Source organism: Camelus bactrianus, chromosome 6 (assembly GCF_048773025.1).
Source record: "Camelus bactrianus isolate YW-2024 breed Bactrian camel chromosome 6, ASM4877302v1, whole genome shotgun sequence".
Lineage (NCBI taxonomy): Eukaryota > Metazoa > Chordata > Mammalia > Artiodactyla > Camelidae > Camelus > Camelus bactrianus.
The window spans coordinates 32,875,918-32,895,036 of record NC_133544.1 but is presented as its reverse complement, the minus strand read 5'-3'; the positions used below and the strand labels follow the sequence as shown (position 1 = coordinate 32,895,036).

At 36.4% G+C, this 19,119-nt stretch overlaps 1 protein-coding gene across 11 annotated transcripts in view; it reads left to right on the top strand.

Annotated features, from left to right (window-relative positions):
• SYNE2 (spectrin repeat containing nuclear envelope protein 2) overlaps window positions 1-19,119 on the top strand; it is a 288,295-nt gene that overhangs the window by 147,281 nt on the left and 121,895 nt on the right. For all 11 annotated transcript variants that reach the window (XM_074365411.1, XM_074365410.1, XM_074365419.1 and 8 more), the window contains exons 46-52: window positions 4,672-4,827; window positions 5,666-5,931; window positions 7,070-9,167; window positions 11,011-11,333; window positions 11,958-12,102; window positions 13,171-13,389; window positions 18,330-18,595. In XM_074365411.1, coding sequence (XP_074221512.1) covers window positions 4,672-4,827; window positions 5,666-5,931; window positions 7,070-9,167; window positions 11,011-11,333; window positions 11,958-12,102; window positions 13,171-13,389; window positions 18,330-18,595 — 3,473 coding nt within the window. The remainder of the gene's footprint in view (window positions 1-4,671; window positions 4,828-5,665; window positions 5,932-7,069; window positions 9,168-11,010; window positions 11,334-11,957; window positions 12,103-13,170; window positions 13,390-18,329; window positions 18,596-19,119) is intronic.

Below are 19,119 nucleotides of genomic sequence, written 5' to 3'. Positions count from 1 at the left end.
TTTGATAAAACAGTCAGGCGTTTTCTACTTTAAATTTGTTATTAGTTTTGAAAATTCCAGTTATGCCCAGAGGCTCAATATGTACACTTAATTAGGTTATACTTTGTCTTAAATTTGTGCTAATCATAGATTTTTTTTTTTTAAAAGAGAAATTCCAGGAGAAGTGGAGAAGGGAAGGAATCAGATGTTGCAGGGCTTAAGGGCTCACGAGGGTCCATGCATTGGAATGGATACTCCAGAACAGACACAGGGAAGATCTTGTGTCCTGGAAGAAAGGTAGACAAGAAAATCTCTAACCCAGAGAAAGGACTAGGACTAGGACCTGCTTATCCTGACTGCAGGTGGGAAAGGACGGTCCCCCATGAGAAATCAAAACCAAACGTGTATCTCAAACAAGTTTAGGATCCAAATCTATACTCCTTGCATTGTGGAGCAGTTCAAGTCAAGAAATTAACAGGAAAATCAGTATCTGTCTTCTTGGGGTACCTGGAAGAAGCAAGCACAAATCCATATAAGGGGCAGGTCACTTCTACGAATCAGGCCACAGGGATTCCCACAGTGGAGTTAAAAAAAAATTGTCTGATAACGAATCAGTTAGTATCAGTCAGTAGCACAAAGGAACATTTTACCACAAAGAAGAGCCCTCTTCACTTCCAAAGAGAGAAATTAATACTCTAGGAAAATAAAATACTCTTTCAAAATAGCAGTTTGAAAGCTATTATACAACAATATGTTTTAAATGGTTAGTGATATAAAAGATGGATTTGAAATCATAATGAAAGAGTAAAATACTTCGTGAAAAAAGGGGAGATCTTAAAAACAACCCCTTGGAACTTCAGTGAATTTTTTAAATAAGTCATTGAGGTTAAGATTGCTCTGGCCAAGTGAAGTAGCAAACGTAACATAGCCTGAAGAGAGAATTTGTTAGCTGGAACATATGACCGACAAAATAACCCATAATCCAACACAGAGCTATAGAGAGATGGAAAAGAGGAAGGAGGTTTTAAGGACCCAGAGGATGTAATGAGATGATCAAACACAATTCTGGGGGAATTCTTGGAGGGAATGGAGGAAAAGCAAGGCTGGGAATTTTCCAGAATTGAGGAAAAATATGAATCCTCAGTTTGAAGAAGTACAGAGAACCTGGAACAGGCAAACAATAAATAAATATTATGTAAATTATTATATAAATGCATTCTATTTTTGAGATCTCAATGTGTAGAAGATTGTTTTTAAACATACTCTAAAAGCAGAAGCCCAAACAGGAAAAGAGTGATGAGTTTGACTACATTAAAACATTGAAGTCATGTTCAACAAAAGATACCCCATATAAAGTTCGAAGACAATCTACTGGAAGATGATAATTGCAGTGCATAAAACAGAAGATTAGTATGCAGAATATGAAAACAACACCAAAAATTATGAACAACCCAATAAAAAATAGGCAATGATCATGCAGAAGTAATTCACAGAAGATGAGAGTCATATGGCCAGTGAACATAAAACAATAATGATATTAATTTCACACCTACTATATTGACAGAAATTAAAGTCTAATGTTAGCACCAAATATCAGAGAGGCTTAGGGAAAATAGAAATTCTCTTACTGTGCTGGTAGGAATAAAAACTAATTCAGTTTGGAGAACAAATCAGTAACTATGGAGAATCGAAAGTAGTAACTTCAGTTCTAGGAAAACATCCCAGAGAAACTCACATATGTGCAGGAAGACCTACACAAGGGTGTTTATTTAGCAATATCTGTAGTAGGAAAAATTGGAAGCAATGATAATGTTCACAGTAGCCTGACAGATAAATCGTGTTCATGGAGACAGCAGAACAGTATAGAAACCTAAAATGACTGTACTGGATTTATATCTGTCATCGTATTAAATCTCAAAACATACTGCTGAGTGAAAAAAAAACCCAAGTTATAAAATAATACATACATGATTTTAATTTCATAAGAATTAAAATACATAAAACAATACTGGATGAATATTAACATATGTAGTCAAAGTATAAAAGCATGTATGTGTGGATTTTGGAATAGTGGTTAGTTCTGGGGAGGAAGAGATGAAAAGGGATGAGAACTAGGCTTTAAGTTGTATTTTTAATGTAGAAAATTATATCATTTATATCTGTGTCATTGGTAATGAGTATTTGTTATATTGGGTTCTTTTAAATATATTTGAAATATAATTTAAAAGAAGATGTTTCAAAGAGCCTGCAAAATCAAAATAAAAAAACAGCCAAGGATGATGGACAAAGGATGACTGGTTACAAAAGAATCTTTCCAGGAGCCAATCAGGGAGTGAGTCTGAGTTCTAACCTCTTGGACGTGAACAAAGGAATGTTACCTTTTAAATTACAATGTTCCTTTGAGGGATTCTGTTGGATTTTCTGCCAAAATAGAAACACTACTTGTGGATTTGGTAAACAAATGGTGTGTTGGGGTGATTTCAGGTTTTTCAGAATGCTCTTTGTGACCACTGAAGGCAGGTTACCAATGGCACGTTACAGATGTGGCTAGGTCTCGAGTGACTGGCCCATCAGGTAAGAGAGACCAGGGCTCTGAATTCCTAGTAAGTGATTGCTAAGCAGTAAAGTTTTCCTGGGTCTGGTATCTACACCTCTAGCTCAGTGCTCTTTCCCTGTAGGTGGATTTGTGGGGGTGCTCTAAATAACAGTAACCATCTGGTGGACGGGAGGCTGGCATCTGTCTCATAGGATCATGGCTTGTGGCAAAAAGCACCCATGGGCCAGGGAAATCTGTGATGTAGCTCCTCCCTCCTTTCCTCTCAGAGCCTTCCTGGATCTTTTCGCCAAGATGCTGCCTTCCGTGAAGATTTTAACCATAGTTCACATGAGGATGTATGCAAAATCATTTCAATTATTTGTAGCCTTTTAGTATCTGCAAATTCCAAACTCCCAATTTATCCCTCACCACCCGCTTTCTTCTTTGGTAACCATAAATTTGTTTTCTGTGTCTGTGAATCTATTTCTGTTTTGTAAATAAGATCATTTGTGTCATTGTTTTTTTTTTTTTTTTAGATTCCACATATAAGTGATATCATATGGTATTTGTCTTTCTCTTTCTGACTTACTTTACTTGGTACGACAATCTCCAGGTCCATCCATGTTGTCACAAATGGCATTATATCATTCTTTTTTATGTCTGAGTAGTATTCCATTGTATAAATATAGCACTTCTATAATATAAATATACCAGTATATAAATATAACTTCTTTATCTATCCATTCATCTACAGATGGACATTTAGGTTGCTTCCATGTCTTGGCTATTGTAAATAGTGCTGTGAACATTGGGGTGTCTTTTCAAATTAGAGTTTCCTCCAGATATATGCCCAGGAGTGGGATTGCTGGATCGTATAACTCTATTTTCAATTTTTAAAGGAATCTCCATACTGTTTTCCATAACGGCTACACCAAACTATACTCCCACCAACAGTGTAGAAGGGTTCCCTTTTCTTCACACCTTCTCTGACATTATCATTTGTGGATTCTTTTAATGATGTCCATTCTGACCGGTGTGAGGTGATACCTCATTGTAGTTTTGATTTATGTTTCTTGAGATAATTAGCAATATTGAGCATTTCTTCATGTACCTGTTGGCCATTTGTATGTCTTCACTAGAGAAATGTTTGTTTAGGTCTTCTGCCCATTTTTGATTTTGTTGTTGTTGTTATTGAATTGTATGAGCTGCTTGTATATTCTGGATATTAAGTCCTTATCAGTTGCATCATTTACAAATATTTTCTCCCTTTCTATAGGTTGTCTTTTTTTGTTTCCCCTATTGTTAACATCTTACATTACTTACTATCTAGACAGTATTTTTAAAGACAACAGCTTCCACCTTGTCCGGGGATGTGGACACATTTTATTCACAGACTTGATAGCACAAAGATTTTACCCACATGAAAGTATATGGAAAAATCAAATGATATTTCACTTATAAAGTAACCTGAAAATAAAAATGAATACCTTAGCAAAATAATGGGAAATCTTTTTAAATTGCTGATATGGTACCTGGTATATGTTAGTGCTCAGCAAATATTTCTAAAAGAATGAATGAATGAATGAATGCAAACGCCATCTCTCTATATACTATTGGGAACCTCAAGCTCTTAGCGCTTTCAGAAGAGATCAAATTATTCCATATATAACTTGTTCTGTCATACCCAGGTTGGAATTCTTATAGTTACTTGGTTTAAGGCATAACATTCTTAATATTGTAAAATGTGAAATCTTGGGGTTTTCACCTGTCCACTTAGTATTTTACCGATGGGTAACGCTTAATGCCTGTTATTTCCCCAGCCCTCTGCATCATGGTGAATACCAAGTATAAACTTTGGAACTTTTGCTTTTTCCATATTTGTTTTCTCTCTTCAAAGACTATACATATGCCTTGGTATATAATTGAGCAATGCTAGATCCTAACCTATCTTGTCAAAAAAGTTTCATTTTTCTTGGGATATTGATATTGACATTAAATATTGCATGGTAAAATCATCTTTGGTAGTGCCCAGATAGACTTTTTGAAAGTCTTTAATCTGAGCAAATAGAAGAAACTGGAATGTTTTCATCAAGAAAAATAAAAATGATTTATTTGGAAAGTAGGCTATTCAGCAATTAATCTTTTTATGTTTTCAGAATTCAGCTGTGGAAATGGTTTTGTCAAAACAACTTTCTCTTGATGTTCAAGAAAGCATGAAAAACACTGCAGATGAGCAGAAAGTCAAAGAGCTGCAAAATCAACCTTTAGAATTAGATGTTATGTTAAGAAGTGAACAATTAAAAGAGATAGAGGTATGGAAACAAGAAAAACACTGACAACATGATTGCATCATTTATCCAGTGCAATACAATATATTTTAATTACCAAAAACTTGCTTGCACAGAATGAAAAGTCTTATTTAACCTTTGCCTGATGATCAGTTTGGTAACTATATAATTATGTACTAATCAGTAAGTTGTATAAATCTTTCCATTTAAAAAGTGGAAGAGTTTAATGAACATTAGTCTTTCTCTTTCACAAAGTTCCAAAAAACTTACTTATTCAGTAACAAAATTTGGAGATTCTGACTTGTCATCGTTTTTTTTTCTTAGTCGTATGTATTTTTCTGATTCTAACAAATTCCTTTTATTTTTCCTAATTATCAGCATTATGGGGCACTCCTTTGTTTTTACAGCTGTTTATATAGCTGTGTTTATGTATTTATGTACTTACAGCTATGGAGAGGCATCTGAAAGTCCAATATAAGACCATGTTTTTTAAAATGAGCCTTAAATTTTAGCTAAGTTTACGTAGCAGTAAACAGTTATCTAAAACAAAAGAGAGAGAATGCCTTTAAATAATAAAAGTAAAGTAAATCTTCTTCGGACATTGCAGAACCTCTTAACACAATAGGATAATCAAACTGCTATTAAATGTTAGACCAATGGTAAATGTTAGTCTAGATTTTAACATGATTCTAGTGAAAAAAATCTTTTACATGTCAGGACTTTAGTTTCTCTGTGTGCAGATGAAATATTTAAAATACCTTCTTGGGCTAGAATGTGCTACTGAAAGGGAAGAGCCAGGGGTAAAAAATGAATGAGTGAATTAATGAGTGTATATTTACTGATTGCCCTGACTTGTTTTTAGGAATTATATACCCAGTTGGAAGCGAAGAAAGCAGCCATTGAACCACTTGAAGAAACTAAAGATCTTAACAAAGTGGAAACCAGTGCCTTGGTTCCCCACCGTGAAAGACATTCAGTGCACCACTTGGACAGTCTGCTTCAGGCACTTACGACTTTGAAGAAAAATAAAGAAAGCCAATACGGTCTCCTTGAAGATTTTCAGAAACACCTTGCTGCAGTTGAATCCTCAATGAAAGCCTTGTTGACAGAAAAGGAAAGTCTAAAAGTGTAAGTATAAGAATTAGAACATGTGTTCTTTTTTTTTTTTTTTTTTTTTTTTGAGCTCCTGGAGTATATTTATTTATTTTTTTCCCCTTAACGGAGGCACTGGGGTTTGAACCCAGGACCTTGTGCATGCCACACAAGTGCTCTGCCACTGAGCTACACTCACCACCCCCGAGGACATGCGTTCTTTTTATTCAACCGTAGGCTCCGTTATAATTGGACAGGCCCAGGGTGTTAAGAGTTTATACTATTAACAAATATTATGATTTCAATACTTAAATTAATTTCATGTGGAAACCATTGAAGAAAACTCTGTTGGTTTCATGCAAAAAATATTCATATTAATTTTATAATTATTTATTTTACAAATTAATTTATTAAAGTATTAACTCACACTATAAATATCCATAAAATAGATTTAAGTCCTATGAAATTTAGTACTTTTTTGGTCAAGAGTTTATTCTAAACTACGGTGGGGGTGGCAGAAACATTATGTATACAACTGTTTAATATTAGCATACTTGGTTTCAATAGTTTGGAACATACTGAATATATATGTATTGTAATGGTTTCTTTTTACATATAAGTACTCCTTTGAAAATGATGGCAAAAGGTTGTATATATAATCTTAATGTATAAACATATTTTTCATTATTAAAAAGGTTTATTTTATACTTTTGCCTAAAGGGGATTTACTTTCAGTGATATCCCTTGAGGAAACAATTTTATGTTTAAAAGATTAGTCTGATGATCTTACCTTCTTAGTCAGTCTCTTTAACATTAATGTTGGTAAGATGATAACAAAGTTGTTGGATGGCATCATTTCCCTTAGTCCTATGCTAACTATGTACACATTTTTTACAGGTTACAGAGTACTTTTACATACATTGTTCCCTCCACTCTTCACTCCTTTCCTGTGGTTCTGCATTTTCATGATACTCATAGGAGAGCTTTCTGCGTTCTCACACACTAAATGAGAGTCACAGTAAACAAGATTCTGACTTATTTTAAGGACAGAGTGTTCTTACAGACAACCTGATCTCCTGTGAATTCAAAGCAGAATTAATTGCTTTTAATGACAGCTAATCTCGTGTTGAGGTATAGTAAATATTAATAAGCTCTGTTTTCCTTCTTTTTCTAGGGGACCACTAGACAGTGCAACCTATATGGACAAAATTAAAAAATTCCTGGCATTGATAGAAAAAGAGAAAGTTTCTTTAAGTAAGATGAAAATCGAAAGGGAACGTTTATCAAACTATCTGACTGACATGGATAAGAAGCTGTTGGAAAGCCAGATGAAGCAACTTGAACATGATTGGGAGCAGGTGGAACAGCTGGTCCAGAAGAAGTATTCCCAGGAAGTAGTTGGACATGATGAGTTTACATTTCTCATGAGTAAGGTCCAAGCCCTTGAAGTTTCTCTGCAGCAACAGCAGCGGTGTCTGCAGTTAAGGCTGATCTCTCCAGAACAGGAGGGGAATCAGAGCATGGTTGCCTTGGCCACTGAACTCCAGACTCTCAAGCATAGATTTTCTGTTTTAAAAGGGCAAGCTGAATTTCAGATGAAGAGGATTTGGGGAGAAAAAGAAAAGAAGACTTTAGACGATGCAATAAATAATTTGCAGAAGCAAGTGGAAGCATTGGAACCATTAAACGTAGAGGTGGAAAATCAGATCAAGAAGTGTGAAACCCGGTACAGGATGAAAGAGACTATCTTATGGGTCAAGAATCTGTTAGGTGAAGTCGTCCCTACCATTTCCCTTCTCCCAGACGACATTCTTTCACAGATCAGAAAATGCAAGGTGGTGCATGATGGCATTCTAGACAAGCAGCGGGTTGTGGAATCATTGGTTGAAGAGGTCAAAGGTAATATTCCTAACCTTACAGCACATGAGAGCAATGATTTAAATAACCTCCTACAGGATTTACAAAATCAGTACCAAGTGCTAGTTTTAAAATCAACTCAAAGATCACAGCAATTAGAATTTAAGTTGGAAGAAAGAAGCAAAATATTTGCATTAATAGGGAAGGTTCAACTTTTGCTTCAAGGAAATGAAACGCTGATAATCCCCAAGATGGAAACAACCTCCACAGAAGCTGAATTAGAACATCAGCATGGCACTTTGACGACTTCTCAGAAGGAATTGCAGGAAATTGAGAGTGTAATCTCAACTCATCTTCAGGAACAGACAGATGTCTGTAACGATCTAAGTGTGTTTGAAAGATTATTTCTAGATGATCAATTGAAAAATCTTAAGGCTAGAGCCAACAGAATACAAAGATTCATTCAAAATAAATGTGATGAAGTAGAACACAAGATAAATTTTTACCGAGAATGCCATGAAAAAACATCTATGCTTCAGAAGGCGGTTGACCACATACAACACAATGAACTGCTACTAAATCCAGAATTAAATCAAGATGTTAAAGAGGAGTTGTATAGCCTTAAAGACCGACTCACTGGTATCCAATCTGGTATCCTACAAGTACTGAAACTCAAAGAAGTGTTTGATTGTATAGGACTAAACTGGGATTGGTCCCAACTTGACCAATTACAAACCCAAGCACTTGAGAAAGAAAAGGAACTTGAAGGAAAAGTTAAGCAGTTGGATACATTTGTGGCAGAACATGGCAAATATCAAACATCACTAGGTAAAGTGAGGGCTATGGATTTGCAAACTAAGAAAAGGGCTGAAGCAGTGCTGACAACTCCTGATACCTCACCAGGGAGCAGGCAGCTCAGTGCTCAAATTCTGAGTCAGAGAATCGGGAAAGTCGTGTGCTTGTATCATGAGATAATCAAGAGATTAAGTGAAAGTAAGGCCTTTGATGACTCATTCAAAGAGAAAGAAATACAACAAATAAAGCTATATGCAGAAGAAAATGAGAAGTTAAATGAGGTTCTCCAACACATAGTCTTAGAATCCCAACCAAAAGAAATGGATGAAAAAAATTTTCAGGACAAACTAGAAAATTCCTTCCATATTTTAAATCAGATAAAATCTCGGTTACAACAGCCTATACTTATAAATCTGAAAATTGAACATATTCAAAATGAAAAGGATAACTGTGAAGCTTTTCAAGAACAAGTTCAGGCAGAAATGCTTAGCATTAAAGCTGTGTCTGTTTTTGAGGAGCAGAGAGGGGAAAACTCTTCCAAAGCTAGTGATGTGGAGGCAAAATTACGCGAAATTGAAGATCTTCACATGCAGCTTAATGCAAGCATTGATTCACGCACAGTAAGTTTTTTTTTTTTTAATTAGTTGGCTTGTGTACTTGTTTTAATTTCATGATTTTATGTTTTACTCTAGTTAATATCTGCATTAACTAGAGAGTAGCCATTTTAAAAAATTGCAAAGGATTAGGTTATAATCCCAACTTATTCTACATCTAAATACAGTGCCTGACAGTTTGGAAAAAGATGAGTTTGACACCTTTGTTTCTATATCCCTTATAGCCTCTGTTGAGCTCAGAACCAAAAAATTTTAGGGTTTATTTGTTTTGTTTTGTTTTTTAGAAACAGTAGGGCATAGTGGAAGAAATAGAGTGTAGAGAAAAGAACATAAGATAATAGCTCCACATTTATTTAGAACCTACAGGGTCTGAGCACTGTACTGAACACTTTAATCCTCACGGCAGCTCTGCGAGGTGGGTGCTGTCATTAGTCCTGTTTAAAAAAAAAGAAATTGAAATTCAGAACCATCAATAGTTTTCTCAGGGTCTTGCAGTAGTAACGGAACCAAGATTCATGTTGAGATGTTAGAGCAGGGGTCATCAAATTAAGGCCAGATCTGCCCGCAGTGCCTGACTTTACAAACAAAATTTTATTGGAACACAGCCATGCCCATTTCTTTATGGCTTGTCTGTGACTGCTTTCCCGCTACACAGCAGGGCTCAGTGGTTGTGACAGTCCAGATGGCCCACAAAGCCTAAAATATTTAGTCTGACTCTTTACAGGAAAAGTTTGCTAATCTCTGTTGCAGAGCAACTCCAGCAAACTTCCTCCTTTCCTGTAATAATAGGGTAGATATCTTCAGCATCATTTGAACACACTGTGTTTTAGTAAAATGCCTTTCACTGTGTTTTCAGAACTGTCACATTAAGTTTATAGAATGGGGAAATTAACTCCCTTCTTTAATTCTGTTAGATAGCTGTTAGATAATATATTTCAACTGTTTTGCTAGGTATAAATGCTATAAAAATGTAAAGTCATATGAACCTTAATATGTTCTTTAAATTGGTACTTAACAAATCTCTGATTTTAATAAAGCTTCCAGAAACAATATATATAAATCCCCAAAATGGTATGCTTAGAGCTGGACTGGAAGGGACCTTTAAAATTACTTGTTTCAACTGTTTGTTATTTCACTGAGAAGACTGAAGTCTGGAGACATTAAGTGAGGTGCTCCAAACTACAGTTAGTGGCAGAGTCATTAACTTAAAAATGCAAGAGGTCTAAGGGGTGGGAAGGTTATCTGCGTTCTCTTCAGATTTTTGCACAAATATTGATTAAGTTTATATACATTAACTATATTCAATTGTTTTATTTAATTTATAGTCTAATGCAAGAGTTCTAGAGCAGGAACATCCATCATTAGACATGACCCGTGAGATGTATATTTAATATGATGGCAAAGTAGTGGTTACTACAGGCTAAATGGTTACTACAGGCTAAATGGAGGATGCAAAAAGCAGAAGCTTTTTTTGTTTTCTTTTTTTAATGAAGGACATACTCTTCTGGCAGAAGTGGGGGAGGTAATTAGGTTTATTTTTAATAGAAGTACTAGGGATCGAACCCAGGATGTCATGCATACTAAGCACACACTCTACCACTGAGCTACACTCTCCCCCGCCGAGATGTATTTTTAAACTTAGATTGGATTTCTTTGCAAATCTGGAAACAATTTATGCAAACAAAAAGTTATTCAAAAATATTAGTGCAGTATTGTCAAACTAAAAGCATGAGATGCTCACTCTTATATGACCTAGAGACATACTATGAATGCGTTACAAAAATTTAAGAATGACAAAAATCCCCAAAGCTTGACAGTTTCTTTACAACATTTAACCTCCATTCACCAGAACGCCTTGAATGATGCTTATGAAAATATGACACGCTATAATGAGGCAGTCTCCAGGGCGGCGGGGATCATCACCGCCCTTGAAGCCATCATTGCATCCCATCGAGTAGACCTCAGTAATCCCGATGAGTCCCTAGAGGGGCCTCGCTGGAAACAGGAGGAACTAGGATCCACAATAGCAGACATCCAGGACCTCGCCGAGAATCTGGGGACTGTATGCAGCCCGGAAGCCCAGCGACAACTTCAGTGCACTCTGCAGGAATTACTTTCTAAGAACTCGGCCATGAGGGAAGCAGCCAAAGTAAAAGAAGCTAAAGTAGAAAGGTAGGTAATTCTTTCCAAAGGTAATGCTTTAAGAACAGAATACAGATTTTTTTCTTCATACTTAACATGTACACATTAGAAATGATTTGGAAAATAGGGAAAAGTAAGGAAAAAACCCCAATCTAAGGAAAACTATAGCAAATATTCTATTGTACTTATTTCACTTTTTTCTTAATTAATATTGAGTACACACAACAGAATGTTTATGAAAGTATGCATATGGCATACAACATCATGATAAAATCTTGCTTTGTACACAAAGTTTCAAAGATAAATGTGATGACTTTTGGATTCTCTTGTGCGCTCCTTCCCTCTCCTCTCATAAGTAACCTTTATCCTGTTTTTTTAATTTACCATGTCCTTGCTCTTTAAAATATCTTTGCAGCATGTTTGTGTCCCATTTTCCTGTATGTGTATTCTTCTGTGACTTCGTTTTTTTCAAACTTAACCATTATGACCCTGAAGTTTCTTTATGTACTTGTCTGTAGTAAAATTCAGTCACCTCACTGTTGATAGACATTTGGGTTGTTTCGAGTTTTTGCATTCACATACAGTGTTACTAGGCCACTTTTAAATGCACTAAATAAAATGTAAATCACTTTTTTTCTAACTGTTACTCCCTAGGTGTCTCGAGAATTATAAGTGCTATCAAAAAATTAAAGAGAAAATTTGCAGTAACCTCAGTCAAATGGAGACAGTTCTTGGGCAGTCCATGTCCCCGTTGCCAGTGTCTTACAAAGAAGCTCTAGAGCGCTTGGAACAGAGCAAGGTAATAGTATTTGCAAATCTCCAGTAAGACTGCAAAAAACGGGCATAAAGAGCAGGGGAAGCAGCAGGGATGTGGCTCTGTTATGACCCACAGAAATCTTCAACCAGAGTTGGAGAGTCAAAAAAAAAATTCCTTAAACCCAAAGCCTTGGGGAAGATGAAGCAGTGCTCCTGAGAGACTTTATAAGTTGGGTTCACAGGACAATCCTCTCCCCAGTAGCATGCTGGCCTTATTGACCATTCTTTGTTAAGCTTTACCTGGCATGTTATTTTGTTGGACATTGCTGGATCAATGACAGAGAATTTAATGCAGCTATCATAAGTGCTAAATTCTGGTTACTTCTTATACCCCATTACTGAGCAATTTTAGTTTTTGCTTATTTTCATCTATCAGAATCTATGTTACCGTATTATTAGGCTTTGGATGAGAACATTCTAAATCATCTGTGCTTACAGGGAACTATATTCAATGGCTTGTAGTAACCTGTAGTGAAAAAGAATATGAAAAAGAATATGAAAAAGAATACATACATATATATATATATGTATATATATATCTACACACACACACATATGTATGTATAACTGAATGACTATGCTGTACATTAGAAACTAATGTAACATTGTAAATCAACTAAACTTCAGTTAAAAAAAAGTTGAAAAAAATCATCTATGCTCATCATCCACCCCAAAACAAACAAACATATACGAAAACAAAAAGCTAAATAATATGCTGGTGGTTGATACAATAAGTATTGCACAAATTAGCTACCTAGTAAAATATGAGACTTACATTAAAATAACGTAATGAATTTCTAGGGTATTTACCTTTGAAAACCCACTCACTTGGAAAAAGTGGTTTATGAGCCATTATTTATCCTTGTAGTTCCAAATTCATTTGCAATACAGTAGTACATAGATAATTCTCATCTGCGTCCAAAAGGACTAAAATCTGTAATATTATAGATGATTTAAAATCATTGTTCAAGATTCAAAATTGTATGGAAGTTTCAAAAAAAAAATTAACAGACAGTCTATTCCTCTTATTCCTTTTCTTTTCTTCCTTAAGGCCCTGGTGTTAAATCTTGTGTCAACCAAGGAAGGGTTCATGAAACTACGGCAGGTCATCAGACACTTGAGACCCATGTGCACGGAGAGTGATGGCGAGTGTCTGCTCAGAAGCATGTCGGCTCTGTGGGAGAAGTGGCTGAGTTTGTTGGAAGCCGCTAAAGAGTGGGAGATGTGGTGTGAAGAACTGAAGCAGGAGTGGAAATTTGTCAGTGAAGAAGTAAGTGCTTCATTTTCAACAGTCAAGCCATACAGTGTCCTCACAAACGTCATTTAAAGGGTTTTATTACTTTCATTTTGTTTTTATTCCAAATGAATCTCAACTCAATGTGCACCATTTGTTTACCTCACATGTACACAACACATGAATGTTCATAGATGGCAGTTCCTAGTACATTCATCTCCAGAAAATGATTCAGATTCTTTCATGATAGTGGCATTGTTTTTGGTGTCAGATAATTCTCAGAAGTGACTACTTGTTCATTTGAACTTGAAAATCTTTATCATGCCAATAAGTTAACCCCTCTTAAAAATCACTGTCTCAGGGAGGGGAGGGTATAGCTCAGTGGTCGAGTCCATGCTAAGCATATGTGAGGTCCTTCATTCAATCCCCAGCACCTCTGATAAATAAATACATACAGACAGACAGACAGACATACTAATTCCCTCCCCCTGCCCTGGAGGAAAAAATCACCATCTCTACATTGTATTAATGGTTAGAATTAGGTACTATTCATAATAAACAACTAATTTTGAAATTAACTATAATTGTTAACTATGGAAATTAACTACAATTGTTAAGTATGGATCTAAAAATATGTATGATACTCTTTCTGAAGAATATTTCAAAACCTCCATAATATTATATAAACAGCAAGTTTATACTGTATAGTGCAGGGAACTATATTCAATATCTTATAGTAACCTATAATGAAAAAGAATATGAAAAGGAATATATGTATGACTGAAACATTATGCCATACACCAGACATTGACGCCACATTGTAAACTGACTGTGCTTCTTATACTATTTTTAAAAAGGAAAAAAAAAAAAACCCTCCATAATAGATATCAATCACAGATGCTATTTTAACCCTTGTGGTTCAGGACTTAAGCATCATATATATTTAGAAAGAAAATTTAAAATAGTATGAAAGTATCTTAGGACCTTCTTTAATCTTTCCAAAGGACTAGGTATAAATGAGGTACAGATCACAACATAAATGAAAACCCTTTTCTCTTATTCATGTCAAAATTCCTGCTGAATTTATTTAAGAGAGAAATATAATGAATCAGTACTCGATTGGAGGTAAGTCACATGCCTTAGGATTTAAATGTTTAGCACTATCATATTTTCCTGTTTAAAACTTGATATTCTCGAAGATGAGCATCATTTTGGCGGGGTTGTTGGGGTTTGATTAGTAAATAGTCTCGTGAATGTTAAAACTCGAAGGAACTTTGTAAGTTATACTTTCAGCAGGGCTGCTAGCCTTCAGTTCTTTCCCACCCACAATGGCACCGTTACTGAGTTCTTACTGTGCACTGTGTTCCTGTGTGCTGTGCTAAGAAGACAGTTCATGCTTGATGCCTGAGTCTTTGCATTACTCACAGGAATTACCTGTTACTACTGAGAGACTTAAGTTGGTACAAGCCCTCCCGGCTAGTAATTGAGCTGGGGCTGTGGGCTGCGGCCACATCTGTTCGCTCACCGCTGTAATTTTAGAATCTGGCCAGGGCCTTGCTCTTAGTCGGGGCTTAGTAAATTCTTGTGGAGGGACAGCTCTTATACAAACCCGGGTCTGCACTAATCTAACCTTTTGTTCTTTTTATTTTATTACATTATCTTTCTGTTGCTATATATCCATTTGCAATCAGATTTTATTAACTCAGAACTCGTTCATTTAGAACTTTGTAATTATTCACACAAGCATTTGACAGTATCTGCTAACAAAATGTTTTTTAAAAAGTAAAGCAAACAAAATATGTTCTCATGTAGTAACAATAACAACTGCTAGCACTTACTGGGCGCTTGTGGAGCATGTGTCAGGCATAGTTCTAAGCACTGTACATGTGTTACATTTATATTTATCCTTGTAAGACTCCTACAAGGTAGATTTTTTTATTATCCTCATTTTACAGATGAGAGGAGTAAGATACAGAGAGATTGAATAAATTGCCCAGTTTCAGAAGTGAGTGGTAGATGAATATTCAAACTTACACTGATTTTTAACCACTGAACTATCAACTTAAATGTTATTTACACTTGCTAGATTGATGTAAGATTTTTAAATAGCTCTTATCCATTCAATAAAAGTTTTAGCATCTAAATACCTGTACATGCAAGATTCTGTTAGCATGATTGGTGATTTCCCATGTGACAAAATGAATTTCTGCCTTTAAAATGTCTACTCTAATACAACAGTCCAGTATCTTTATGGAAGAAAGGTTTTGTATAAGTAGATTTTTTAAAACTTAAATGCTCTATTTAAATTTGCAAATTAAAAAATTAATTTAAATTTTGAGTTACCACTTCCCCTCCTCCTCCAAAATCTTACCTCTCTGTTCTCTTATGCAGAATCTGCTTGATTTATTCATTTCTGCTTATTCAGCATCATCTTTTTGTGCCTCACTGATGATGATGTGCTGGAATAAAGGCATGTCTTCAAAGATTAACAGGAGGTGTGGGGCTGTCTTCTCTCCCTTGTACCAAAGGTCCAAAAGTCTTTCTGTTTTAGTTCCTATTTTTGCCACTTACAGGTTTATTCAGTCTCTTCACTGTGTTTGCTTAGGGAACAACTATGGTTCCTTCTCCTTTTCTAGGGTCAACTTTATAAACTGACTGTGAACCTAAAAGTTTTATAACCACTTTTGTTAGAGTTCTCTGTGCAGGGAAAATCATCCAGGGCTGCAGAACCTCTTCCAGGTAGAAAAGTGAATGCGTAATCTTCGTGGCAACTACTTTACTAATTTGGGGGCCGTCATCACTCTTTCTAGTGTAGAGAGTTTACTGCGTTTTGACAAGTGCATGTGGTCACATCACCAGCAATAAAATCCAGACTTAGAATATTTCTATCACCCCAGAAAGTTCCCTGTGCCCATTTGTAGTCAGCCCCTTCGTAGTCAGCCCCTTCCATTACCGCCAGTCCGTGACAATCATGACTCTGTTTTGCCATTTCCAGAATGGCATATAAATGGCCTCGGATACTTTGTGGCCTTTTTGGGTTTAGCCTTTTTTTTTTTTGCTAAGCCTAAGGCATGTGAGATTCATTCATGCTGCTGCTTGTATCAATAGTTCATTTCTTTTTATTCCTGAGTAATACTCTGTTGGGCACATGTACAACAGTTTATTTATCCACTCACAAGTTGAAGAATTGCCTGGCTTTTGGGTAAAATTATTGTTCTAAAAAAATTAGTTTTCCCCCTTGTGTTCCCGTCCTAATTACTTACTAGCTGTACAGCAGAGAGCAGAGCCTTAGACAGGGGCTTGTAACCAGATGGTTTATGGGGGAAAGTGATCTGAGGAAGCAGGGTGGGAGATAGGAGAGCTGACACCAGAAAGATTAGTGCCTTTAGTTACTTTACTCTTACTGGGTCCTGGGTCCTACAGTTGCCCATTTATGGGTATCACTGGCCTTGAAAGCACCAAGAGATGCTCCATTAAGTCCTGAATTAGGGACGTAGTTCTTCCAACCGTGATGTGTATGGGAAGCCCTAGATGTACAATTATCTTTGTCAACATAGCCATTCCTTTCTTTGCATTAAAGAAATCCGGTTCTTCAGCAGAGGGGGTGGCAAAATGACCCAGTGGAACCTGTATTCCGTTCCCTGGTGGAAGTGTAGCAGCCTGTCCAAGAATCAGGACTTGAGTTCAACTGAATTTAGGTTTGAGGTGATGGAAAGCACAAATTCCATGACTGGGTCTCTTGGAGAGGAGCCAGTCTACACCTGCAGCCATGCATTCTAGTGAGTGGGGATCCAACCTATGGCCCAAGCGACAGGGCAGCATACACCACAGCCAGGCCCTGCTGCACTGCTCCCCTCAGCGTTGGCAGTGTTTCGGTAAATGGATCTGAGCAGTAGTCAGAAGTATAGCATACACTGCCACCAAAATCCCAGTAGTCCCATCCAGTGCTGTGCCTCCTTCTTAGCAGTAGAGGTTCAAGATTGAACAACTTGATATTTACCTGATAGAAGTCCTGGCATGCCCCAGCCCATTGGCCCACTGGAAACCTAATTGATGTTGGGGCGCCTGAATTCTCATAAGCTTTATTTCCCACTCTCTGGCATGTTTTACTGGGCATCCAGGTCCTTGTTCATCATTTCAACTAGCATGCTGTCATAAATGTTGTTGACCTGCGTGACATTCAGTAATGTCCAGATTGCAGGATGCCTGACTGTTTGAACACAGAGCAGGAATGTGAGCAATGCTGGGACAGGATGTGATTGGTGTACAGTGCTGATGAGGGGAGGGCCAGGGGATTTGAGGAGGGAATAGGAGGGATCTGATTTTCTGTGTCTTTGTTCTGTGTTTCAGGGCTGGTGGAACTCCAGTTTCCAGATACTTGATTTATTAGGTGGTGTGTTTCTGAGTTCTAAATTTAGCCATGGTTGAGAGATACATGATTAGCCCAGTAATTTGGGCTGCTTTCCCTTTGGTGTAGGTAGGTGTCAAGGTAATGGAGATGCACTGGACTTACTTTTTGGAGCATATTGGGATTTAATGCGAAAGAAAAGAGACCTGCAGAAAAATTATCCAGTACTTGCCCAACCTCTTCTATTTTGTGGATGCAGTTTGGTGGAGCTCGTTCTAACTACCTTTTAGGTGTCTCAGCAGAAGTAATTGCTTTGAGCAACTAAAATCAGGAGAAAGAAATTATGAAAATACACAGTATTCAGCTCCTAACAACAATACCTCATTTTAATCACACATCTACATGATCCATAGCTGGGAACTATGGGATTGGGATAGTGGAGGAATAATATTCTGAGCTTTAGGAAGACAAATATTACTTTAAACCAAGGTATAGCATTGAGAATCCTTTGAGGAGCCGGTATGCAAAAATTATGATGGCCGAGGTGTGTTTCAGGTCCTGAAGTGATCAGAGTATATTTTACTTATTTTGGCTCTCTCTTTTTTTTTTTTTTTGCTTATTGAAATAGATTGAACGGGAAACAATTATTTTAGATAATCTTCAAGAAGAACTCCCTGAAATTTCTAAGACAAAAGAGGCAGTCACCACAGAGGAACTCTCTGAGCTGCTAGACTGTTTATGCCAACATGAAGAGAATGCGGAGAAGCAGCAGTTGTTACTGGCCCTACTTCTGCAGCGCATAAGAAACATGCAGAATGCTGCAGAAAGCTTGGGGGCCGTGGAAACTGTGCCGGCGTCTCAGGAGATCACGTCTATGCAAGAACGATGCAGCAAGTAAGATATATGAAAAACTATTAAGGAAACGTGCTTGACAACTCAGGCTTAAAATTTAGAAAATACTGAATTTCGAGGATGTAAAAATATTACAGAATAATGACAGATAATATGACAGAATCGAATTGAGTCAACACAATAGGTATAAAAAGAATGGAAAAGATTAGTATTAATGATAATTAAAACAAGCACACATTCTCCATCCTGGTATTACTGTGAGTGAATATCCTTCAATTTTTTTTTTTTTGAGGGGAAATACCTTTTTTTTTTTTTAATTGCAGTATAGTCAGTTTACAGTGTGTCAATTTCTGGTGTACAGAATACAATTTTTTTTTAATTTGCTGTTTTTCTTAGTAATATATATTCATTATAGGAAGTTTAGAGAATGGGGATAATTATAAAGATTAATATAAAAACCACCTTTACTTTTTTTGCTGTAAGGATATAAGTTTATTAATCTTTACTTTCATCAACATTTTTCAAGGCATCACTTCAGAGACATTTATAAGATTTATTATTATCAA